General features: G+C 36.7%; 2 protein-coding genes across 3 annotated transcripts in view; both read right to left on the reverse strand.

The window, feature by feature from the left end:
- The window catches only part of RASSF1 (Ras association domain family member 1), a 39,893-nt gene extending 37,666 nt beyond the window's left edge, over positions 1-2,227 (reverse strand). The window contains exon 1 of the mRNA XM_039358683.1: positions 806-2,227. Within this exon, the coding sequence (XP_039214617.1) occupies positions 806-1,136 (331 nt within the window). The 5' untranslated portion in view covers positions 1,137-2,227. The remainder of the gene's footprint in view (positions 1-805) is intronic.
- A 180-nt stretch (positions 2,228-2,407) lies between these two features.
- On the reverse strand, positions 2,408-26,538 carry ZMYND10 (zinc finger MYND-type containing 10). 2 transcript variants are annotated; one of them, XM_039358696.1, is made up of 12 exons: positions 26,383-26,538; positions 23,923-24,031; positions 22,643-22,759; positions 21,788-21,841; positions 20,014-20,166; positions 18,907-18,995; positions 17,855-17,955; positions 15,513-15,685; positions 13,439-13,564; positions 11,049-11,170; positions 10,576-10,701; positions 2,408-3,119 (listed from the first exon to the last, which is right to left on the reverse strand). In XM_039358696.1, the coding sequence occupies exons 1-12, from the start codon at positions 26,478-26,480 to the stop codon at positions 3,047-3,049; spliced, it is 1,341 nt and encodes a 446-aa protein (XP_039214630.1). In that variant the 5' UTR covers positions 26,481-26,538; the 3' UTR covers positions 2,408-3,046. The 2 variants fall into 2 exon arrangements, with proteins under 2 accessions (XP_039214630.1, XP_039214629.1); XM_039358695.1 differs by lacking the exon at positions 2,408-3,119 and adding an exon at positions 5,760-8,408 and having other exon boundaries at positions 26,383-26,535.

Genomic DNA, 26,538 nt, shown 5'->3' on the forward strand with positions numbered 1-26,538 from the left:
AAGGAAATCTCTATGGGAGAAACAGCCAGGCAGTGGCTGGTAAACTTGTTGACTGCTCCATTCTAAGCCCTTCTCTGACTCTCCTGGTTCTGTGACTCACAGCTCAGGGTATCCTGCCCATCCTGTGTTTCCCAATGCACAACTACACAAAATCGCAAGGGGAGAACAGAAACAGGTCCACAGGCAATATGCATGACAGTCCTCTCATTAGACCCTCACAAACACACTGTGACACATTTGCAGGCACCCTAATTAGCCCCCTCTCAGGCAGCTTGCCAATGTTGGAAAAAAAGATTGAAAAGAAGAAAAGATCTAATTATATTGCATGCCCACGTTCAATGGTTGCTCTGGATACAGAGTCTTTAGGAAATGCAATTATCTCCAATACACAGCTTTCAAGGAAATCTTGAACCAATGCAACATACCACTTTCAGAGGATCTGTCATCTTGTTTTTCTTGCACAGCTCTTATACTGTACTTTCAATGCAAGAGGTTCCTTTTCTTTTTTCTTTTCTTTCTTTTCTTTTTGTTTTTTAAAAAACTAGGTAACTAGTTTTTCCCCTGCTGAATCTGTGCCTGACTTACTCAGTTGTTATAAAAATTCAGCCGGAAACAAGATAACAACCTGATGCGGTTTGCATGGAATAGGAACAAAGGTGTTAACACATCCCAAATTGTAAAGCTCCTAATGATACCTTAATTGGCCACTTTATGCATCCTCCACTGGGTATTACCCCCCCGCCCTTCTGTTTCTCCTCGAAACTTCTGCGAGCGGGACTTGGGAAAGTTAAGTTCCGGTACTCACAAATGCAACGGAGACGCTTTTTGTAGACGCCCCAGATGAACTCCCCGCACAGATCGCACCAGGTGGGCTGACTCTGAGTGCAGGATCTGAAGAGGTGACCCTCGCCGAGTTCCTCGGTCAGTTTGGGATCGATCTCGTCACCCAGAAGGCGGATCTGGCGAACGCGGGTCAAGAGCTCGGGCACTTTTCCGGGAGAGATCCTCAAGGCATTGGCGCGCTCTAAGCGGACGGGGCGTTCGGCCGTGCCCCGCGGGCCGCGCGTCAGGTCCAGCTGCTCCTCCAGCCCCAGGGTCTGCAGTTCGATCATCTCTTGGGGCGTGGGACGCTTCATGACCCCCGCCTGCGCTGAGGGCGGAAGGGGAGAAAGAGATTGAGAACCCGCATCGAGTCCTCATCCCATCCTCACCCTCGGTGCTCGTCGGAATCCTTGCCTTTCGTACGGTTTCTTTGATCCAGCTCTCCGCAAGCCTTCTTTCCCCCCCCCCCCCCGTTTCGAAGCAGTCCGAAACAGTCACAAGGGATCTTTGCCAGGGCTCAGTCAGCGGAGCCTTTTTCTTCTCTTCTCCCACCCCATTCTTCCTTTCAACAAACGGGGTGGCTTTCTGGGCTCGACGGCAACGGCCTGCGCTGAAAGTCTGGGGAGGAAGGCGGCGACGGTTATGTGAACTCGGGCTGCCTCTTTAAAAGGGCTGCTCAGAATTTTTTTTTTTTTTTTTTTTTTTTTTTTTTGGTTTTTTGGCGCACAAGCAATCGGAGGAAAAGCCTCAGCTCGCCTCCTCTTTCATTCGGGCCCCTCTTCCCAGCAATGGGATGGAGGGAGGGAGAGAGGCGCGGGCGGTGGCCTCGCTTCGGAAGCTTTGGGGCCGACGCTCCCCCTCCTCATTTCCCGCCTTAAGGCACCTCCGGAACAAGAAGCGACTGCGCCGCGTAGGAGCCGGCCCCACGCAGGTTCGAGGAGAGCGGTAGTCTCACAGCTAGACAACTCCCCCTTGACGAGGCTGGAGGGTGGGGTAGATGCGCGAAGGGGAGAGAGAATAATGTAGAACAGCGCCGCGTTTTTGGTGTTTTTTTTTTTGTTTTTAGCGGAGGAACGGCTGGCTTTGAAGTAAAAGAAAGAAGGTTTAGTAGGGAAAGTTTAATAGAGAAAGTTGAAAGTTGCAATCGCCCCATCCTACCCTGCCTGTTCTTTCTCTGCTGGTCACTAAGCTGGACTCGCCCTCTGCATTCTGCCGCTGGGTGGAAGTGGGGAACCACCGCGTGGCTTGCAACGGGTGGGGCCTGATGTCAGCTCTGAGTAGAGGGAGCCAGCAGCATGGCCCTGAGAGAAATAGGCATGGCAAAGTGCCCACCTACTGTCTCCAAGCAAATAACTGTTAAAAACAAACTATTATTGATTGGGACTTAAGCTTGCAGGAGCCACTTTCTCCTAGGACAGGGATAGGCAACCTTGGCTGTTTTATGACTCGTGGACGTCAATTCCCAGAATTCCTGAACTGGCTCAGGAATTCTGGAAGTTGAAGTCCACGAGTCATAAAAGAGCCAAGGTTGCCTACCCCTGTCCTAGGAGAACCACTTTAGACTCCAAGTTGCTAGCTAGACAGCCACCATCCTTTCTTTGTGTGGAACACCTTTTCACTTAAGAAGATTAGACGAAATATTGCTCTTTGTGTGCACACCATTTCTTCCAGGTGCAAAGGTTCTCTGAACCAGTCTTTCCTAAACTGGGGTCCTAATACTTGGGACTACAGCTTTCAGAATTGTCAGTTGGTACAGTAATTGGCTACATATGTAGCTTGAAACCCTAGAAATCATTCTTCCAACTTTTAGGTGTAAAACAATGGATCTAAGTGAATTACTTGCAATCTGCATTTTAAGACAGATTATCATTTAGAGTCACAGTGGTTTAGCTGCTTGCTTATTGAGGGAAGAAACCACAAGACTTCTACTAGCGATTAGCACTTCCCGCCTGCAAACAAAGCTGTGTCTTTGCTTAAAATAATGCTCAAAAGTATTTTCCTTTTGTGCAAGGATTATTCTCCAGCTTCTCTTCAGTCTTCTACGAAAGAATCTCTGCTGTATACTGTATATAAATAAGGTTTCCTATTAACTTCCTTCCCATTTTCCATTAAAGGTAAACTCTTCTTTGAATCCAGCTCAAATCTTAATGACTTCATAAAAACATCCGTATAGTTGGTAACAATGGTTTGCCATTACCTTCTTCAGAGATGTTTTTTCAATTTCTCAGTTTAGACTGCAGTCTTGAGATTTCCTCACCAGATCTGATTCCACTGACTTTTTTTGAGACCAGCCCCAGCTATAACAATGGAAAACAAGATTTACCAAGGACACTTCTGCAAAAGAGGTTTTGTTTCTATTTTAGAATTAGATAAATGCCATAAAACAGATTCTGTACTGTGCCGTCTATTTTTTAAGAGGCTATTTGCATTGTTATATTAAAAGTATGTTTCTAAACTCTCATTTGCCATGAAAAAAATTTAGGAGGCAAAGAAGAATTTTCAACCTTTAAACTTCTCCAATGCAACCCTCACAGGATTTCTGATTTCAGACTCCTTCAGGTGGAAAAGAACTTTTTGGGGCCACTTTTGCAGGGATGAATTAAAGCTCAAAAGTCTTTTCTTTCCCATGGTCCTGTCAAACTCCACCATTTGCATCTGCTTGTTGAGGGAAAATACAGACCACCCCATTTTTCTATATGAAATCCATTGCTCTTTTTGTACTGAAAATGCAAGGAAAGCCTTGCCATTCTTTCCCTTGCCTATGATGATGTATTGGCAATACACTTATATGACTGCAACAACTGAGACAGAAGTAATAATTTTAAATTCCCATCCCAAATTGGATCAGAACAATAAGTGGGCACACAAGAAGCAAGTTCATGATCATGAAGAGTCCTTATGACGGTACTCAAAAGCTGCAAGCAGAACCCCAATGTTATATAGTATGTGAGGTGCCTTAAGCTCTTCTCCAGACTTCTTGCTTTTCGCCAACAAAAAAGTCTGGAATGACCAGAAAAGTGAGTCCTTCCATTTTAATCCTAAACTTGGGGAAAAGAATGGATCTGTCATTATTCTATGCTGTAGTTTAGCCCTGCTCACTGATGTAAATTATATGGCTTATGTGGCTTCATGATAGAGGAAATCACTCATGCTGATCTTACTAAATACAGCTCTTGTCAGCATTCATAGCAAAAGCCTTATTGAAAATCTTGGCTAAGTCCTTAAGATTGTTGATGGTGGTTACCATAGATTCATATTACTGAGCTTACTCTTTTTCTAAAATTATCTCCAAGTCAAAAGGAGGAAAAAGAATGAAGTTAGAATGAGGGTTGCAGGCCCTTCCGCTTGCTCCAGGCACTGCATTTTGAACTCTTATGAGAAATAGAATCCATTTGAACAAATCCAAAAATATCATTGGAAAAACCAGAAATTGTCCTATTTTTGCTGTTTCCCGAGAATAAGCATATTAAATTTAGAGAGGTCTCAGAAGCAAATGTATTAATACTATTAGTATTTATCTTTGTCCAGCCTGGAAACTTAAATCTGCAGCTGTTTGTAATCTCAAGATGCAAAGGTTTTCATATTCTCCTTCCAATCTTGCATATTTGCTTATATTTAATATTAAAGCTTTTTAAACACTGATTATGATTATGTGATGTCATAAAAATTTAGACTTTATAAACATAGAGCCCATCTTCTTTTTTAAACACTCAACAAAGGAAAAGATTGTGGTTTCTTCCCTGCTGTTGAATTCTAGCCTCCTTAATCTCTTCAATATCTTTATGAGTATAAATACATTTTTGAAACTTAATATATTAAATTGTATTAGGGAAATTATTTCAGGAACTCCTTTAAATTTGATTCTAGCAAAAGATGTAAAAAGAATCTGACACTGACTTGAAATAGCTTTTCATTTACAGATTGACCAATTACTTATCTTGTCATTATTTTGAACATTTGGAAGTAGCACTTGTGCTCGCTTTGGCTGGACTGGTATTTTCAGATTAGTATGATTAAATTTATACCACAGACTGTTAGACAGCTGAAGATTTCTATTCAGTGAAGTAACATCCATACTTCTTTGGTTGATCATTTCTCTGCCTGATAGGTTTCAGAAGTAATTCCTTTAAATCAGGGGTGTCAAACTGCCGGCCCATGGGCCGGATGCGTCAGGTGGAAACCGCACCCACCTCATTGCTGGCAATGGCAAAACCGGCCTGATATGTTGCGCGACGTCGCGAGTTTGACATGCCTGCTTTAAAACTATGTTTTAAAGCATTTTTTTCAAACTTCTTTGGTGAACTACATATAGAGACATACTGTATGTTGGGGAGGGATAAATGAGATGTAACAACCAAGAGTTGAATTAATAGCTTCATTCTGGTCTCGGTAACACTGGGAAGATAATTCAGGGTTATTCTTCATTCTGGAAGGCAAACATTAAAATCCAATCCTCTTATCCATCGTCCAAGTCCTATTTAATTTAGAACAACCATTTCCAAAGTATTACTTGTACTTTGAGAAAAAAACTGCAGAGGATTCATCTAAAGCTGCAGAGGATTCATCTTATTCATCACTTGAACTATGACCTCAAGTGCTCAGAATTCTGCACCTTAGAATCAGATAATAACACATATCTAATATTTCATGGTATTACTCTGAAAAACAGTATTTCATAAGAAATGACTAGCAATTAATTTCAAATTTTAGTCGTATCAATTTTCTTCATGGGAAATGTGTTTAGTATTCCTTGTTTCTACCTTTAGAGCAGCCATAAGGCACATTTTAACCAGTCATTTATTTATTAATTTTAAACTCCCCCTATATTTGATTTTTAATTAGTTGCCTTGACTTCTCAATTTAGTAGGAAGGCAGGATATAAATAATGTAACACCAACTATGAATGTCTAGGAATGAAAGAATAGTTCGAACTTATGGACAATTGCAATAAGAAAATTTTATTAACAATGAAACAACAAACATAACTCTCTTATTTTTGTCAGAGGTAAATGCAGCGCTGCATTATGTACCTTGCACTTACTATGAAATGCAGTTGAACTTTGAAAAACTTCTGCCCCTGCAGTATTTTCTACATGGGAGGAGTCTTTCAGGAATAGGTAAAAGGAGGGCTCTGTTGTAAAAGTTGCAGCATTTTAAAGTTCACTCTAAAGTCAGCTAACAATTTTTCAACGTAAATTTAACTGCTGGAATATTTTCCTCTCTTGGCCAGCAGCTCATCTACTACTGCCAGTTAATTAAAAAACCTATGAACAAGACAATACATCTGATTTTTTTTTGTTCCCAGCTTTCTTGGAATGAGGCATGTAATCAGAATATGTTATGGAAAAAATAAAACGGAAATTAATGAAGGAAAATATTTGTAAATGAGTTATTATGCATATGACTTAACGATATTTCCTGACTGAAAACAATAATTGTTACATAGATTATATCATTTGAAGACCTTAAGTTGATTCATTATTAAACAATTGGTATCTCAGCTTTATAATGTAAAAAAACTAAGCATATAGAGACAGCCTGGAATATGTCAAGTTGCTTATTTAAAGAATGTGGTCATTGTCTTTAATCAGGGTAGAAGGGACTAAGGAAGAAATAGTATGGTGTTTTGAGGGAATTGCTGACATTTTTCAAAATCAGTGAGATTTCAGATTTTTTTTTCAAAAGCACTTAAATTTTGGACTATATTATGGAGGCATAGATGAGTGCAAGCATGTTGAAAATATATGGAACACAGAGTAAAAGTATAATTCCAAAATTCAAATTTAAGAGGATTCTACATATTAAGAATTGCTTTTCTCAAAATCACACTTTGGCTAGAAGAAAAAACCCAGAGAGCTATGATTTTCAGAAATAAACTAAAATTTGTTGTTAAACATCTTAGAAAAATTAAGAATAGATAATTAAACATTTTCCATTTAGAATTGTATTCCATCTCCTGTGATTTTTCCCCAGGAGATTATTAGTTATTCAGTAACACTAAAAGCTCACATATAGCAGATTATTAGTGGGTGTTTTTTTTAAACCAAAATAAGTACTAAATAACAGAGGCAGCTTTCTCACTAGCATGGAAAATATCATGTGATATGTATGAAACCATATAGCTCAGTAAACTGAAATTCTTAATTTACCACATCCTTTCCCCTTCTCTTCCTTCAAAGTCTTCTTCTTCTGACATGGGAAAAAATATAATCTAACACTTATACAATTCAGAAACTGTGGTACAGTTGATAATGCTTGACCTTTCTCCTCTCCACAACCCAAGGATGTAAACCATTTTGATAGAGCATATAATTTGCAAATACCAAGGCCTGTTCAGAGAACTTTAATTGTACTTCATTGCTCTATTAATATAACTGGAACCAGTTAAGGATAAACTATTACCCACCAATACAAATAACTAATCCTTATGAATTTGAAGTTGTACAAAAGGAAATGCTGCATAAGTGGCTGGTGATTTGAGAAGGGCAGGGATTAAATATTCCTATCCATTTTTTAGTTCTAGTCATCCACTCCAGCAATATATATTCTTCTTTAAAAATGCTTAGTAGGCTACAATATATCTGCTTTTATAAATCATGCAGAATGCACTTAAGTCCAGTTAGTTTCATAAAAACAAAGAATTTGCTACATAAATGTCTAAAATACTAGGCCCTTAATTAAGAAACTGTAATGTAATTGTGAAATTACTGGTCATAAAACTGTACCTAAATTCTTGAGACCAGATTTATGTATCAGTGCGATTTCACAGAGCTGACAGCAGAAGATTGAATTAGTATCATAAAATTCTTGTCCTAATGAAAAAAATAATACAACAAAATCTGATTTTGACAGTCTCCAACAGTGCAGAAATAGATATGCAAACAGCTTAGGAGATCTGTGTCTTTTAAGTTAGCAATATCATTAGACCAAAAAGGTTCTTTTAAAATTAAGACATAGGCTTTTGTTCTCAAATGGTTGTAAGCTATTTCTGCTTATAAGAAGAAGGAAGAAGTTTTGCGAGTCAGTTTCATTACCTATGATGTCATTCATTACTGCAGAAATACTAGTTAAGTATATATGCCATGGGAAAGGTATGTAGAGTTAGGTAATCTACAAAATAAGCCTCAGAAGCTAAAGAATCTTGAATGACAAACAAAAAACTCTCTCCATTTATAACCTACTTAACTCTTCAAATTCCTAAAATTCAGAGCTTGATACTAATGCTTGAGCAATACAGCATAGTCTCATCTAAAATTTAGGATACATAAATGACAGTGATATTCATAAGGGAGATAAATGACCCCAGAAATAGTTCTCTACTAAGATTTATCTCCTAAAATTTGAGAATCATGTTAGCCGACATTTGTTAAATCAAATGCTTTTAAAAAGCATTAATTATTAACTTGGTGGCTTTTTTTACTCTGTCATTCTGAATGTTATATATTTGTTAGATATTTTTTTCTGACCATCAGAATTACTTAATGGATGTTGCTTGCATCTGTACATCTTCCTGTATTTTCTTCACTGTACTGGCAATCAAATTGCAAGCTTTCTTGTGCTTTTGCCAGTGCTGCACTTGACACTCTCTAAAGATGAGTAAAAAATGAAAAAAAAAATAGTAATGATAATGATGATAACTAAAACAACATTCAGAATTTTTCCTTACTACTGTTAATATCTGCATGTACTTCTTTTACTCATAAAAATGATTTCATAAATGGTAATTTGGGATTTGGATGTTAAGCCTATATAGATATAGATATCTATCTATATCTATGTAGGATACAACACACTGCTCCAAGCTGCTGCCGCCTGGAACGGAGCTTCCGAGGGCTGGATCCAGGCCTTGGAGGGATCCTCCAAGCCGTTTGTGCCAGGAACGGAGGTTGGGGGGAGCTTCTGCATGTCTCTGGAGGTTGGATCCAACCTCCGGAAGCTCCATTCCAGAAGCTCTGTTCCAGGCGGCAACAGCTTGGAGCGTATGTGCATGGACAATTGGAACTGCCATTTAAGTAAAGTTGTGTGTACCACCAAACAAAAACGTTTTGATGCAGCTGTGTGAGCCTTTCCAATTTTTTTGAGGAGGGGTGTTCATTCAAATGCTTTGCACAATTTTATTCTGAACTGGATACAAATGCAAGGAAAAATAGATTCCAACTGAAATTAATGAGAAATAATTTGCTAAAGCAGAACTATATTTGGTATCTAACTTTTTGAGAAATGTAACCAAACACTGTCAGAACAGATCTTACTGTTGCAAAATAATACCCACAAGACCATCTACTGATCTAGAGAAGTACAGGTAGTCCTTGAATTACGAGTATAATGGAGCCTGCACATTGTATTCATAACTCAAAAACTGGTAGAATGAATCTCATACCTCAAACGGGATCACTCCATTGCTCGTTAAAATGCATGTGGCTCGTTAAGTGCACATGAGGTATCTGGGGTGGGAAAGGCAATGGCGGGCCTAGTGATGGAACAGGCCTCCCCGACACACTAAGGTACCTCATGCTTCCCCCTCCCTTCTTGCCGTGCCGGACTCACTTACTTTGCAAAGATCCGTCTCTTCTCTGCCGTGGTCCCTGCTTTTGAGGGACAGAGTCGAGGGAAGCCCCTGGGTGCAGTAATATCATGCAAGTTCAGGCAGCAGAGAGGATTTGTGCAAGATAAGTGAGTCTGGCGCGTCAAGAAGGGAGGGAGAAGCAGTTGTGAGGAGGGGGGAATAGGGTGAATGTTGCAGTGCCACTGAAGTCACTCGTAAGGGCGAACGACTGCCATGGTGCTGCAATATTCGTAATTTTTGGACTTGCTCGTAAACACTAGGGGGCGCTGATCATGTAACTTCAAATCAACGTTAAGTGAATGCTCATAATTTGGGGATTACCTGTAATGAAGAAGCAGATTGCAATATTGCTAGTTGCTACAATTCCTTTCAAAGCAGACATAAATGGCACATAGAAGTAGATAGATAGATAGATAGATAGATAGATAGATAGATAGATAGATAGATAGATAGATAGATAGATATAGAGATATACTTGAATATACACGATCACTTCTGAGGGACATGATTCAAGCCCCTTAGAGGTCATTGTTCAATTAATGTCCTACTGTTACAGAACTGTCAGATGATAACCAAAGAAAAAAAATAAATTTGGTAATATAGTAAAATAAATCTCAGTCATATTACTTATAGAGGCAGGATTGAAACTGGCATGGTTTTCTCTATTGGAAACTCAATAGTAACATAAGTAGTTAAGCTCTGACTTATAGCAATCAGGAAGAATAACCCAATTCTGGATAATCTCTACTTTTACAAGAGTCCACTTTCTACTGAAGAGAAAATGTTCTAAGTATCCTAATTATTAGTGATAACATTATGAACCATATTATGGACAAAGTTTAAGTTTGAATTCTACTTCTTTCACAAACAAAGCCAATGTAATAAAATATGGTTTTATTTTAACTTGGGACATAAGAATTAGATGTAATTTATTAAAATGTTAATGCAATAAAATATTTCTACACCCATACATACATTCATGTTTGTTTACAGAGCTCAAGCTAATGAGATGCTTACAGTAAATGAATTATGAAAGTAAGGGTCTGTTAAATGAAAATTAGCATTTCAACTTTATAGTATTTATAATATTTTTAATATTGGTATTATTTTTGTTTCTAAATATCTATGTTACCATAAGATTAGTGGAGGATTTAGGATAACATGAAAACTAGTGGTATTAAACTTACCGTTTGCAATACCATTCATTCCTACAACGGGAGCAGCGTTTTGTGGCCGCAGAGCCACACATTGCACACTTGGGTTTATCTGGAATTAGGGCTTCCATGACATCCAGGTTATATGTCTTTGCCCATCTGATTTAAGAAAGAAAGCAACCTTCATATAATACAACAACTGCAACAATTATCCAGTGATATCTACAATAGAAATGGAACTCTCACATTAATTTCATATTTAGTAAATCATTATTAAAAGTGAATTTATACCAATGAAATTGACTTCAGTACCCTTCAGTACCCTTTGAAATTGACTTCAGATTTTGGAATACGACATTAAGTAAATGATTTCTAAACTTATTGAATTAAGAAAATGAATTTTTTATTTTTCAAATTGTGGGCTTTCAGGTTAATTCTATGTATCTTGATAATGTAACAATTACAATCTTTGACAAAGGAAGAAGCTAAATATGAATGAATCTTACCTATAAGCCTGGCTTTTCAGCTCCTCTTCTGAAGGACTAAACATATTGTTTACTTGGTGCTTGGCAATTGCTTGCCATTTTCCAGAGTTTTTTCTGACAACTTGATCCCAGATTTCAGGAACCTGTTAGGACAATAAAAGAACAGAAGACTTATTTCTTTCAAACAGTATATCAAAAATATTTTGAAATTCTGATGTTCATTACAACATTACGATAAGAGATCATAAAGATTAACTTGAAACAAAAAATATAATACTATACTAGATATTTTAACTTGGGAAAAATTTACCCTAAAGAAAAAAAGCAGGGACAAAACTAGATTAAATAGGAATTCCATTTTTATAGACTGGTATTAACTTATGGGGGAATGTGACCTCTTTTTCACTTCACCTTGTCATATTAGGTTCTAGAAAATCATTCCCATTTTAGGAGCAGAGAGATTAGGAAAGGAATAACATTTACTCTCCTTTTCTGCAAATTCATTTTTAGGTAAATACCAAGCATGTGTCCAGCTAGTTAGTAAATAAATAACATGCACTTTTGTTTTTTTTACAAAATGCATTGGAATTTTAAAAGTGATCTGTAAGGTCTTTCTGCTGCCTGAAATGAAGATGTTTCCAGTGGGAGAGACTTCTGGTCCTGCACAGTAGTTACTGGCTGTGGGCTTGGGGACCACCGCAATCCCACGGCTAATTTTCATCCTAGCCACCCCAGAGGGCAGCGAAGAAAGAAGGGTGCCCCGGCAACTCTGGAATGACAGCAGTTGTTCCATTTGTCTTGGGGAAAGCCTTTTAACCCAATAGGAGAAAGGCTGTATTTCACCGATCAGCCCAAGCTACTTGCAACCAAAGCCCAAAAGAACTAACCAGCACAACAGTAAACCGTGTGCTTGAAACTGGGTGAGGAATCTGATTTTCCCTTTTCTACTCTACACTTAATTTCCTGGAAAAGATCCCCAAGAAGCAAAATATTTCCGAAAGTGAAGGGGGGTGACTTCCGCCCACCCTTATACTAATGGAAGCGGCAAATTAAAATTTCCATGGAGGATCAAAATATATGGTAGTGAAATAAATTTATAAATTTGAAAGCTAAAATTTAACTCGGGGTCTACCAGAAGGAATATATAAAAAAGAAATATTTGTTTGAATATGGTTAAAGAAATAGAAATGATTCTGAATACATATGTCATTCTAAGAGGGATGAACTCCTTAAATAATACTGTATGCTTTCCCCCCCCCTTTATTATTTTATTTCTTGATATAAATAATATAATACTGTTGAAATGGCTTAGATGAAGGAAATGTTATAGATAATTCAATGTGTTTGAATTTATGGAAATTATAATGTATAAAAATGTTTTGAATAAGAGTTAAAGGATTAGATGATTAGACACATTAAATGGAATATTTAAAGATTAAATATATTTTTAATTGTGGTTAAAAAGAATAAGAAATTTTGGGAATGAATACATATTAGCTTAGGAGGAATATATATTTTAAGTAGTATTTTACTGTTTATGTTTTTTTACTTTTGCTCTCTTTTCCTTTTGTTTACTGTTTTTACCTATTCTTCAAGAAACGTAAAAGTGTTGAGATGGTTTATATGGGAAAAATGGATTTCAATCTTTAAATGTAATTAACTGTTGAGAAAATCTTAACCAGCAAGAATACTTTGAACTTTATGGGAGAAACAAATCTAAATAAGGACTGTAACAGGATATATAAGATGAGGCAACCAGAATGATTAGATAGAAAAGAAATATTATATTGATGTGATCATTATTTCTAGGAATATTGGGGGGAAATCATATATGTAACTGTTATTTATCAATCTGTATTAATTCAAAGTTTGCAAAGAAGACATTATGGGGAAAAGGAGAAATCAACTAAATGTACTATGTGGATTATGGATCATAAAAACCAATTGTTAATGATTTTCTTTATAAATGTGAACCCAGCAAACACTGTTTACCAACTATTAAGTGATTTATGTTTTAAAAAATCAATAAAATATATGGGGAAAAAAGACTAACCACAAGGAACTTAACAAAGAAAGTTTAACCATATACTTTCAATAAAGAGAAGATAAAAATTATACATTTTATATAATAAAACTAGAAAAATCATGAGAAGCTTTCCTTTGGTTTAATAGATTTTATTGTAGAGGCTGCAGTAACTTTGCTTATATATCTTCTGTTGATGAGAGAATGAAATACATATTTCCAAGTAAAATGGCTACTATAACTAGAATCTATACATCATTTCCATTGGTATCCCAAAAAGGTAATGCAGTGTGTCATCAGGGTATTCAGAATATAGAGATATAGAGATTATATTCTCTGGGATTGTGGAATATAAGAATAGGACAAAAGTAGCAGCGATGCACATTACTTGCTCCAGTATGAGGTCCTTCTTAGGTGGATCAGGGTCTGTTACAGCAAGATGGCTCAGGAATTTCTGCATCTCCAAAAGATTGGGAAATTGGTCAACAAGAACATCGGTCAGGAAGGCACGAAGCTAAACAGAGACAAGACAAAACTAAAATATATCGTAAAGCATTTTCAATGACACATGCATATTTTATATTACAAAACTGGATTGTAAAAATATTATGAGAACTTTAAGCAATCTCTCCTGTGCCAGACTCATTTGCCCACCTCCAATCACCAATTCATTTTTTTCTATTTTTAGCAAAAAAAAAAAAAAAAAACGTAAAAGGTTTCCAATCACTAATAAATGTATCTGTTGTTTTCTCTCTAATAAAAAAGTCATTTTGCCATTTTTGCAATTTATGTCGCTTCAATAAATTATATGTGTATATTAATCATATAAGAACTAGGCTGACAATATTGATGTCAACATTGAGGCCTCTAAGAAGTCATGCTCCAAAAATGCACTTTTCCATCCTTCTAACAATGTCTAGCCCACTGATTTGGGCATTATACTCCTTTTTTATTTATTACATCTTAAATCTCATTTACTTTTTTATACAATTTAAAGAAAGCTTGATTCCACAAGACTTTGGGCAGCTAGCAGCTTTAAAAACAAGAAAACAATACTAGTAAGAACACTGATAATAGGTGACCAAAATGAGACAGACACATCAAAAATAGATATTTGACAAGACTTCAATACAATTAAACTTATTTTTAAAGCAACTAATGCATATAGAATAGTCATTTTGTGCTTTAGGTGCAGAAATGAAATAAAAATTATATTTAAAAATCTTGTATTCCATTCAATCTATTAAGAATATAAGCAGTATTGCACTATGGTCACTAAGAAGTCTTTTATATGAGATTTGTGTTACAACCAAAATCCCCAAATCAAATATTTTGTGGTATCTATGGAATGATAAAAATACTTATTTAATTGAAAATAAGATTCCATAGCAAATATTTGTAGACTACTTTTACAGAAACACGAAAAAGGATTTGAATTTGAAATGTTGCAATTTGTTCACAAAATGACTGTGTTATTGAACTGGATTGTTAGAAATGTCCAAGCTTGAAGTAATAAAAGAAATTTGAGCTCAACATACTTTGGATCAGATCAGAACATATATACATACTGTGTGTGTGTGTGTGTGTGTGTATATGTGTTTGTATAGATAGATGGATAGAGAGAAGGGAAATGCATTAATATCCTCAACTGATGTAAGTTATACTGATTTCTTTTTATCCATATACTTTAACAATGTTTAAAATACCAATTAAATATTTTAATAAATCAATTTTTAATATTTGTAAAAAGATATTAGTATTATTAGTCTTTAAGTTTTGATGGCAGCTTTTGACTTTTTCCCAAAGTATCTGAAATTGCTTTCATGTTTGGCGTGTGTTTTCTTTTCTTGTGATGGTATTTTGAATTTTTGTCTAATTGTAAACTGTAACATTTTAATATGTTTTGCATTTATTTGTATAACACTAGATGATTTAAGTAGTATCAACATACATTAATGTACATTTACTACATTAATTCAATTTTTTGCAAACAATTTGTGAGACAGTGAATAATTAATACACAAAAATAAATCCATATTTAAAGGGAAAAGAAGTCCACGTTCAAATTTGACAAATTTATGTTCTACTTCTGTAGCATTCTAAAACAAAATTACCTGGGGACTCCAAGTTAAAAAGTTTTTAACATCCTATTTCATAGTTAAAATTTGTTTGTTACTAATTATCTAAGAATGAATTACGATTTGACTTATTTATTTAGTTATGGCTTTCATCCCTATGTTCATTCTAATTTATTTATGTTGCTCAATATATGTATATATATCTGATGTGTGTATCTTTCGATATCCAATAGTGAGAGGAGTTATTATCTGATGCAATATTAAAACAATCCCTTTCCTGCTTCCTGCTATACTGTTTAAAACTAGAATACAATATTAGGTCTAAACATGCTAAGGAAAACATGAAATACACATAAAAGGTGTGCCAGTTTTGCAATCCTGTACCTTGAGGAGCTGGCTTTTGTTAAAACTATTGAATTCATACTTGCGCTGGCATTCTGGGCTAAGGAGTAGGTTATAAAGAGCAAGCCACACTTGCCCATCCAATTTAGTCATCTTCATGCGGTCTTCAGGGGCAACTTCATACCATGAACCATTCTCAAATTTCTTCAATTTTCCTAAGGAAAAATGTAAGAAAAAATATCTTGGTATGAAATATTGTTTGATACATACAGAACATTAGTGTACAATTGCACTGTTTAGCAACTGTTCAAGCTTATGAGAATAATGAAAAAGTACTTTTATGACTGAACTTCAAATTTACAAGAGTTGCAGCATGTCCGTGATCAAGTGATCCGATTCGCACGCAGCATAAATTTATGAAGATCACAGTGTCCCCACGTTCACATTATGGCAATTCAGGCACTTTGCAACTGGTGTGCATTTATGACAATTGCAACATCTACGGTCGTTTGACTGTCATTTGCAACTTTCATAGCCAGCTTCTCACAAGCAAAATAATGGAAAAACCAGCAGTAAGCTGCAAATTGCAGTCATATGATGTCATGCTTAATGACATGTGATTCGTTTAATGACTGTAGCAGAACTGAAGTGAAAGTCAGCTACAGTCACATGATATTTCACTTAATGAAAGTGTTAATTATCTACAGAGTCGTTAGTCACAACTGTAGGACTACCTGTAATTATATCATTTCTTGAAAGGTGAAGAAGGTACTATAAATATACCCTCATACTTTTATACAAGTCCAAATTCACATATGTGCCATCTTTATACATGTGTAAAGATTCTTTTGCTGGAGCTGCACTGATTGCTTCTAGGTGCAATTTAAGGTGCTGGTTATCACCTTTAAAGTCCTACATTGCTATGGGGCAAATTATTTGATGGACCATCTTTCCTCAATAACATCTACCAGAGCAGGAAGGCAAGGCATGTTAAGAGTCCCAGCTACCAAGGAAATACATCTGATGGGACCTAGCAAAAGGGTCTTCTCTGTGATGGCTCCCTCCCTTTGACATATCATTCCCAGAGATATGATTAGCCCCCACTTCGTTGCTTTTCGGCAAAGCCTTGAAGACATGGTTTTGTCAGTGGGCTTGGAGATCCCATTTGGAGCTGGTAATATTTTTCAATTGCATAAGATAGAAAAACTGCTTTGGTCCAATTGAAAATGTTGAAAATATATTTTCAGCACAACACACATGATGGAGGGTTAGCGTCTGCATAATAATGGGATTTTCTCAGTAACCTTTTTTTAGGCTAGTGTTCTCCATAGATGCTTGGCCTACAGTTCTTAAAATTCCCAATCTGTGAGTCAAAATACATCTAGAGGATATAAATTGGAAAAAGGCTTCTCCACTGAAATGAAACAAACTTTTCAGATATAACAATACATTGTTCTCTGTTGAAACTTTAAAAAACATAAACTTTCATAACCTACATAGTTGCTGTTGGGTTTTTTGGGTGGATGGTTTTTTCAAGTCTAGCCAACATCCCTGAAATTCAAGTAGTCCTCCATCTGCATACAATATTAGGCAGGGCTGATCTGAGGTCAGCCACATTTGAGTAGGTGCTATTTTCATCTGCTGAGGCTTTTGAACCTTAAGAATTCATTTAAAATCAATGCCTTTCACAAATTCAATTTTATTTTGAGATGCTCTTAATATCTTTCTTGGACAAATACCCTTCTCAAACAAATGGGGTTCTCTGCTTGTAACATCAGACTAATGTATCAATTTATAATTATAGCAAATCCTTAACTTACAGTTGTTTGTTTAAAAACTAGTAATGATGGCCTCGAAAAAAGTGACTTATGACCTTTCCTCAAAGATATGACCATTGTACCACCCCTGCAGTCACATGGCTGCCAGCTCTAATTAATGATAGTTGCAATGTCTTGTAGTCATATAATCATGATTTTTACCTTCCCAGATGGTTACCAACAAGCAGATAACTGGGGAAGCTGGATTTGCATAAACATTGCAGTGATTTGCTTAATGGCCATGTAATAATGATTCTAAAACCGGGTCTAGTCACATTATGACCAGCTTAACAACTGCAAAGTTTAGCAATCAAAATTGTGGTTCCAATTGTAGTTGTAAGTTAAGGACTATTTGTGTGTGGAAGGGAAACCCATCAGCAGGCATCACAGCTTGTTTAAATGGATTGTTACATTTATTCCTTATTCTTCTGTTTATCTTTCCAGGCATTTATCTTTCCGGATTTTTAAAATCCATTCTTTTCTAATTACAAAAAAAAAAAGAACATAGAAATGTTCACTACATTATTTTGTCACACACAGAGAGAATTTCTAAGACATGATACAGACCTTCTTCACGATTGGTCCATGGACAATGCTCTAAGAGCTGCACCAGAAGGCATGGAAAATTGTGGGTATTCAACATTCTTGTCACAGAACTTACTGGCAAACTGACAAAGTATATGAGAGAAAAAGGATATAGTGAAAAACAAAATAAAACTTTAGCAAAAAAGTGTCTGACCTCTCAAACTACTGTAGCACAACCAACACAAGGTACAAATCCACTAACAGATTATTACCCCATAGCATCTCTGTAGCATGTAAACCAACTACAACTATGATGATGTGACCTAGCTTGGGTAATGAGACATCTGCAAGAAAACAAGCAAGCTCAGAGAGCACCAAGGATTTCAACCCTGAGCTACTGTACACATATTCTCCTTTGTTGCCAATAAAGCCCTTCAAAACAAGTTAAAACAAAACACTCAATAGTCCAAGCAGAAAAAACAAGAGTCATCTACAGCAGTGGTCCCCCTACCTTTTTCGCTCCAGCGGTGGTGGCAGTGGTTGCGGGGGGAGGGGATAGTTTTGTGTGTGCAATCTAATCCTGTAAATAAAGCTTCATATGCTCACCCACCACTTGTGCAGCCTGGTTCCCAATGGGCTGTGAACTGGTACTGGTCAGTGGCTGGGGTTAGGGATTCCTGATCTACAGCATATAGTGTAAGGATTGTAACAGCCAATATGTAGGACAGTCAGGCAGAAATCTAGCAGAGAGTGTCCATGAACATCAACTAATAGTCAGAAGACATGAAAACTTCTTAATCTCACATGGACAGACTCAACAACAATCTCAGCTGTGAAACTGTGAGCATCCTGGATCAAACCAAATCCCAAAACACTAGGAAATTCCTAGAAGCTTGGCATTCAAACAAATCAGCTGTCAATAGGAACATACAATTAAACCATATTTATATACCATTCCATAGAAATAACAAAAAGTTAAAATGGAAAAAAAGACCAGAACACAACCCTCCCTGAGCTACAGTACAAATAGTCTCTTCTATTGAAAAGATTATCTTTCCCAAGTGCCTTATTTCTTTTATGGAAAGTTAACATACCTCTCTATCACATCAGTAATGAAGCGGAACACTGAAAGAGCTCTCAGTGAGATCTCAAACTCCATCATTTCAGCTTGCTTCTTGAGTTCCTGTAAAAGACACATAATACAATCCTACTAGATGGGAAAATCTGAGGTGCCTAAAATTTTAAGGAATGGCTGGAAATTTGGAGGGCAGCCATGGCAGTGGCCTCTGAATTCTGAAAAGATTTTTCTAGAAAAACTCTAGGAAATGCCAATACTGTTATTCTATATATCAATTTGCTCCCAAAATCTAAATATCCAGGAGGTTGCATGGTAATAGGGTGACTGTTCTTTTTATGAGTTAAGGAAATATAACGGTCTGATCTTGAGATTAGATGGCTCCAAACATATTCTTAGTTGGGAAAAGATATGCATTGCTAGGAGTTTAATAACCATGCAGTCTGGAGTATGATGACCTCCAGGATGTTGCTAAAGAAGTGTGTGCTGCTAAATGCCCTACGTCCAAGATAATTTCATAAGAAAAATATAAAGTGCTGGATAAATTGTACAAGGGAATAAGTATTATTGCTGTTGATTGGCTATTTGTGGTAAACAAATACATAATACTTACAACTGAAAAAAAGGAGGAAGAGAATATAATAAATGGAACAATGACATTGTGTAATATCTTTATTTGGGGTATGATCCAAACATAGAGAAGATTGGCTTCTCTATCTTGTGATGGAAGATCAGAGTCAGCAAAATGCTAAGCAGAAAGAATATAATTGTGAGAAAAGCTAAGAAACTGTATAAACAATTGGATGTAAATACATGGATAAATTAAGAAATAGGACCCTAGGAAGTTTGAGGCCAACCGATTTCAACTGGTGGAAGATAAGGCACAAGTAGATAATTATGTTGTTAAATTGATGGAAGAGAGAGCAGTGTGTTACTCTCTCTTAAGAGGGCTAATTGATTGTGACATTTCTGGATACTCACAGGTCAAATCAAGATACTTGATTTAAACATTCTTTCATGGCTACCCAACATTTTGCAACTGTATTCAATTATGATAACTTGTATTTTCCCTTTACCTAGAGTGGCTGCCTAGCCCTAGGACTAAGAGATAGTATCTTTCACTCACCTGCATTGATGAAAGATTGGCAAGATCCTCAGGTTGAAGCTTTTGTTCAAATGGTATCTTCCCATTGGCACTTTGAGCTGCTAACAGGGTCAGTTTCCTATGGGTATAATCTATTAAATCCAGAATGGTATCCTCTGCTGATTCACAGATTTCCTATACAAAGAAGACAAGCTATATTTTATCTTCTAAAATGAAGGCAAATATCAAGATCACTTAAATTGTTTTAATTTCATCTCAGCTGGTAGATTAGTCTACTCACTGGTTATCTGGAAAAATGTTTCTCAGTTAAACAATCTTTGTCAATTATAATTTTGTATCTTATGACTTGGTACAATAAATTCCTTCTCCATCTAAAATAGCTTCCTACCTGATAGGCATTCAAAATTTTGTATTCCCAAAGGCAAGCAAAATACCTTACTGGTTTTGTATTGCTAAGGAATGAATTGTGGATTCGCCCAAAGTAAAGAAAAATGAAATTGTAATAATATAGAAAGTTTAACAGCAATTATCTGAGAAAGATTTGCAGGGGTGATCACAATGGTACAGAAAACACCAAGAAGCTTGGCCAGACGTACATCAAGTTTGGGAATGAATCTTGTCCCTTCCTTCTAGATTATCATAGGATTTAGATAGGTCAACAAATTGAGAAAAGTCAATTACTTGAAAGTGTTAACATTATTTAAAAGTTTCAAGCTAGTTCAAAAAGCAGAACATTTTTGTTTCATCTTTTGCTTACTCACTTTATAGTACAAAAATAAATAAAATTCATTTGATTTGAAATGCTAATGTAATTATGAAAGGAAGAATTGAGATGAGTTAGTCAGTTCTTAAAGGCAGCACCTGGCTCTTTATGGAAGTGGTGTTCTTACTTCTTCTGCATAATTTGAACAGCTCTTAGGACTTTTTTTCACAAATGAGCTGAAATTTCTCCATCTATTCTTGAGTCAATGTGAAATGAACATTGCTGCCCCATTGCCAATCCCTGCTTCTTCTCTAAGGCTCTGTTTCTGAGTCACTGGAGGCATCTGATTTTCCTTGAAGGTAACATACATTTTATACATGTTGGGATTACCTTTGCTATATCAGAACAATGGAAGAAATACTATTTTAATAGCTATATAGTTAAAAGTACCTAATGCCAACCCATCTCACTCTTGTGTTGCAGATGGGATGAAGGCAATGGTTGAAAAAATAGCATCTAGGGTATGTTTATGCCATGGTTAGGTGCAAATGAGCAAAGCTGTTGAATTTGAAATATGGATTCCAAACAAATAAATGCCAGACAAGTAAGCACCTGAGAGGAATTAGCTTGCACTTCAAATTAGTTCAGATCAGGATGATTCCAAAAGAGAGAAATATATACTTATTGTTTCCCTTATTTCCAAACTATTCAGCTATAATTGGTTCTCCTATTTATTAAGATTGTTTATAGTCAATTTGGGTCTCCATTATGAAATTATATGAAATATTGTATGAATTTGTCCAGTCCAAATCTTAAGATACAAACAGACATTTCAAAGTCATTATACTTGAAAATAAAGTACTAGTAGATGAACCTATTACTGTTTAAAATAAGATGGGATACAAGGCATATACATAACAAAGGGAACAGAAGAAAATATGTTTATACCAGCAGCTGTCTTCTAGATTGAAATTCTAATTCTTGTTGCACTAAGAATTTAGTCAGATAATTGTATTTCTTCTGGAATGGTCTAAATTATGAACTGAATTTTTTATTTCAAACTTTTACTTACATTGTGAAACTATTGCCTACCTTGTGAAAAAATACAGTCTCCAAGAGATTAATAATTGAAGCTTCATGTCGCAGCTGAATAAGAGAAACAGAGAGAGAAATCAGAAATTAATACAAATATTACCATTCTCAGAAAACAAGGTAATATGGAATCAGAAATTAAATATATTGTATTTGTGTGGCCTCTTGAGATAAATGCTACCAGGAAGCATAGAATTAAAAACAGCAAAAGTATTTTAGACCACCTAACAAGCTATAGCTGAACACAATGTGAATAGTTATTTCTCCTTCCTCTCCTTTGTCAAAGTGTAAGAATTCAGAACTGTTCCCTCGTTCTGAGCTTATGCTATCCAAACAGACTACACTGAATGTTTTCTACTTTGTATAAAACAAGCCAACCAGTATTGTATATTGAAATCCAAAGTGTAAACTGATTTTCTATTATCTGAAGAGGTGCTCTCGTTCACAGCTTCTGTTTTGACATTATCTTTTATAAAAAAATTACTGAAAATAATCTGCAACATAATGTAGAACTGTTTCTTTTTGTGAGGTTGACGTTCTCCTTTCTTTGAGAAACTCAACAGGAGTTATACTGCACTCCTTTCTCTAATTTCACAGTAAAAATTCTATGATAGGTTGGACTAAGAAAAAAAAGACAAGCAGAAAGTCACATGAACTTCAACAGCTAAAACTGCCCTCCCTATTCTTATTCCAATACCTTGACCCATGCTAGCTCTTAAAAAAATAAGATGTTACATTACTCTAGCAAATAAATATCAGAAGCATCATTTGGCAAATAGATCTTACAGGAAGCTTTGAAATGTTCTAATAGCAATTATTATACAAAGGCTGATTCAAAGCATTTTTCATACATACCACTAAATACAAGGGAAAAGTGCTTTTCGGTTTGAAATCCTCCAGTTTGCATAGTATAGGGAAGATCTTTTGCTTCCAAATGGCCACAGTAATTAATTCTTCAATGAGAGTTGGGATCTATACAGAATGGATAAATTAAGTATACTGTTTGCAAGGTTTAGATCAGTGCTTCTCAACGTTTGTGTGACAGCGACCCCCGTCACACAAACGTTTTGTGCATGCGCGGCGCCGCCCCATGCGCGCCGCCGCCCCATGCGCAATGCGCATGCGCGGCGCCCCCCATGCGCAACGTGCGTACACGGCGCCCCATGCACGATGCGCATGCGTGGCGGCGCCTCCGCTTGAGGTGCGCATGCGCGGCGGCCCCCCGCACGCGGCGCGCGTGCACGGTGCCACGAAAAATGGCGGATCACCACCTTTGGCGCCCCCGAAAAATGGTCGATCGACCCCAAATGGGGTCGCGACCCATAGGTTGAGAACCACTGGTTTAGATCATACATAATAGGAAACATGTCAGACTTGGGAAAGTTCTGTCTGATGGCTGAATTCATAGAGACAAATTAAATCCAAGCAGAAGACTTTCTCATTTTACTTCTATTTTTGTACTCAGGAAGACAAGAAATATTATTTGTAACAATAATGGGAATGTATTTTGCTTTCTAAGGAACACATATCTGTATCTCTTTCATGCTCTCATTCTATGCATGCCCTTAGTAGGTTTGCTTCATCGTGTTTTCTCCAGTAGGGTTACAGTTTACATATACAGTCAAAACCATTCCTTCCAGATAAGTTATTTCCTCATAATGTAGTGATACGGCTGTAGTTAAATTAGGAAATTGACAAAAATGCTAATGAAGCATATTGTCCCAAAGATGCTCTTTCAAAAGGCAACTGGACTTTGTTTTTCCTTTAAGATGTTTTGCTTCTCATCAGTTCAGAGCTGAGGAAGCTTCTTGGATGAGAAGCAGAGCATCTTCAAGGAAAAACACCTTTGGGACAACCATGACCTGGAGAATCTCCATAGACAAACAAAGCATATTGTTTCTATCCTGTCAATGAATTTATATAACTAGATCAAAGGTATAATCAGCATATATGTTTATACCATTACAGTAAGATTAACAATTATAAAGCAATGTATTTCTAAATATAAATATTGCAAAATATATAAATAATAAAAGAGATTTTGATCCAAATTAAGTGCATATTTATTCAGGTTAATGTAGCCTTTGTCATAATATAATGATTTTCTTGTGACCAAGTGGCTGAATTCATTATACCTTGCCATTATTCACCAGAAGCTCAATAAGAATCTGCTCATGGCCAGCAGAAGCACTCAGTATGGCTTGCATGTTCAGCTTTTCAATCATTTCCTGTTGCCGTAGCCACCTAAGAATTACAATAATACAGTTAGTATTCAGTTCCTATCTATGGCTGGTATTCCAATACTTCCCTACATCCATTAGGTAACCACAATCTTACATAATTCAAACTAAAACCATCCTGGCTGGATGGGCTTTCCCTGCCAATGTTTTTTTAAAATCATCTCTTTTATATATTCCAGTGTAATCCAATTTCAAGAATAATCTCAAAGATGCACCAGTATTCCAAGTATGGTCTTACCAAGGTATTATAAAGTGGTATTAACTCCAAGTGATCTTGATTCTATCACTTTGGTAATGCACCCTAGAACTGTGTTGGCTTTTTTAACAGCTGCAGCACACTGCTGTCTTATATTTAAGTGATTGTCCACTAGGACTCTAAGATCCTCTCACAGTTGCTACTATTGAGCAAGATATCACCTATACCAGGGGTGTCAAACTGCCGGCCCGTGGACCGGACGCGTCATGAGGAAACTGCGCCCACCCCATTGCTGGAGAAAAAGCTCCGATACGGCACGCGACATCACATGACGTCACGAGTTTGACATGTTTGACCTATAATATACCTGTGCATTTGGTTTTGGGTTTTTTTTTTTTTTTGCCTAAATGTAGAACCTTACATTTTTCTGGACTGTTGACTATTCCTGCCAGTTTGGTGTTGTTTGCAAATTTGACGAGTTCCCCATCTGTGCTCTTATCCAAATAATTGATGAAGATGTTGAAGAACACTGGGCCTAAATCAGAGCCTTGGGGTACCCCACTGCATACTTCCCTCCATGTAGAGGCAGTTCTATTGAGAACTACATGCTGAGCGCAGTTGGTCAGCCAGTTATGAGTCCATCTGGTGGTGATGCTGTCTTACCCATATTTTTCTACCTCATCAAGTAGTAGGTTGTGGTCTTCTTTGTCAAATGCATTATATCTCTCTGCCAATGGAATAGGTACTGGTAATGGAATTAATGTATAGTCCTCTCTGCTCTGTAAAATCTTTTGTTCTAAATCTCTTTCTAAAGCTGATTTGGGAAATGATTACTGCAGGAGAAGACTAGGGAAAAAAGGTCTCAGATCAAATAAAAATCTGCTCATGTGATATGGGATAGAAATACACTTCTTAGGTAAGTGCAAACAAAATTGTGAATTTAGGTTAATAAGCAAGAGTGATTGTAATAATGGAAAAGTGGAAGTTTTAGAGATGTTTCAATGAATCATTTTATTGATTGTGATATATCATTGTTTATAATCAATTTATGTAATCTTCTTGAATGAGCTGAGTATATGTTCTGTTGATTTTTTTCTGCTCTTTGAATGATTTTCCCCCCAATTGCATTGATTGCATTAATTCAAAGAGCTTGCTTTTGCATAGCCAAAATCAAATCTTTGGTTTCTTTTTTAAATGTTCCAATTGTAAGCCATTGCTACGTTTTTTCTTTATCCATTTTCCTCTCTATCTTTTGTAGAAATTGACCATGTAATGCTTTTTGTTGCCAGCATTGTTCTTGTTTTTATTACATTATTTCGATATTCATTTTTTGATTCCTGTACTTTTAAAAAGTGCCAATTTTTACCTTGCATCACTACTTGTTCCCAGCTGTCTTTTTCATAATCACCTAACGCATACTTTTCTTTCTTCAGCAGTTGTTTCATTTGAAATAAACCTCTGCCTCCATTTCTGTGAGGCAGGTATAATTATCAATATCATTAAGAGGATTAATGCATAGTAAATATTCATCGGTTTTCTTGTTTATCAGTCCAAGCTGTCCAGTTTAGCTTGTGTCCAGGAAATAAATTCAAGAAATGTATCGAACCACAGGGATGGCCCAGGCTTTGATGGTATTTCTTACCATCTTCTCTTCCATTAGAATATAAACATTGAATTCACTTATCACCTTTTTCCTTGTCCACTCCTACCGTATTTCCAACTGCAGCAAGATATAAAAAAGGATTTGCCCCAACGTTTTGATCTTTCCTTTAGGTGGAATGGCAGTTCCGAGCAGAATGTCTTGCCAGCGTCCCTCCCATCTTCGCCCTTCAAGGGTCATCTATGCTTGTTCTTTCTCTTATCCCATACCCTCAAATACAGTACATGGGAAAACATGGCTGAGGTCTTTTGAAAATAACAACGGCCCCGTCAGGCAGAAACCTAACGATTGATTGATTATTTATTTATTTTTCATTCATTCATTCATTCATTCAAGGATCTCTCTGCCATCTCCGTAAAAGAATAAGCAGGAGGGGCTGCTCGGAGAAAGGAAAGGTGGCCCGTAGCCCCGGCTGACATGTCAACCCCAAAGCAAAGCTGAAACAAGCCGTCGCGAGTTTCTCCCCATCGCACCACCCGCCCCCTCTCCTCCCCCGTACTCATGGCTTCCGATATCCCGCAGCTGGAAACTCCTGAACGACTCCACCAAGATTTCGGCTTCGCCCGGCAGCAAAATCTCTGGCAACAGATCCTCCATGGCGCAGGCCCGACAAGATCAAGGCCGGACGCCGTTGCCGTGGTGACGAACGCGTGCT

The sequence above is a fragment of the Crotalus tigris genome, unplaced genomic scaffold (assembly GCF_016545835.1).
Source record: "Crotalus tigris isolate CLP2741 ecotype Arizona unplaced genomic scaffold, ASM1654583v1 scf7180000019060.718356, whole genome shotgun sequence".
Lineage (NCBI taxonomy): Eukaryota > Metazoa > Chordata > Lepidosauria > Squamata > Viperidae > Crotalus > Crotalus tigris.

What these genes read in the sequence shown, in the direction of transcription:
- ZMYND10 (XM_039358695.1), bottom strand. Translation starts at nt 26,480, where the DNA reads ATGGAGGATCTGTTGCCAGAGATTTTGCTGCCGGGCGAAGCCGAAATC. An exon ending in AGGACCTCATACTGGAGCAA is followed by an intron (nt 11,171 to 13,438) that starts GTAATGTGCATC and finishes TTGTCCTAACAG; the next exon opens with GTTCCTGAAATCTGGGATCA. An exon ending in AATGAATGGTATTGCAAACG is followed by an intron (nt 8,409 to 10,575) that starts GTAAGTTTAATA and finishes ACTCATCTTTAG; the next exon opens with AGAGTGTCAAGTGCAGCACT.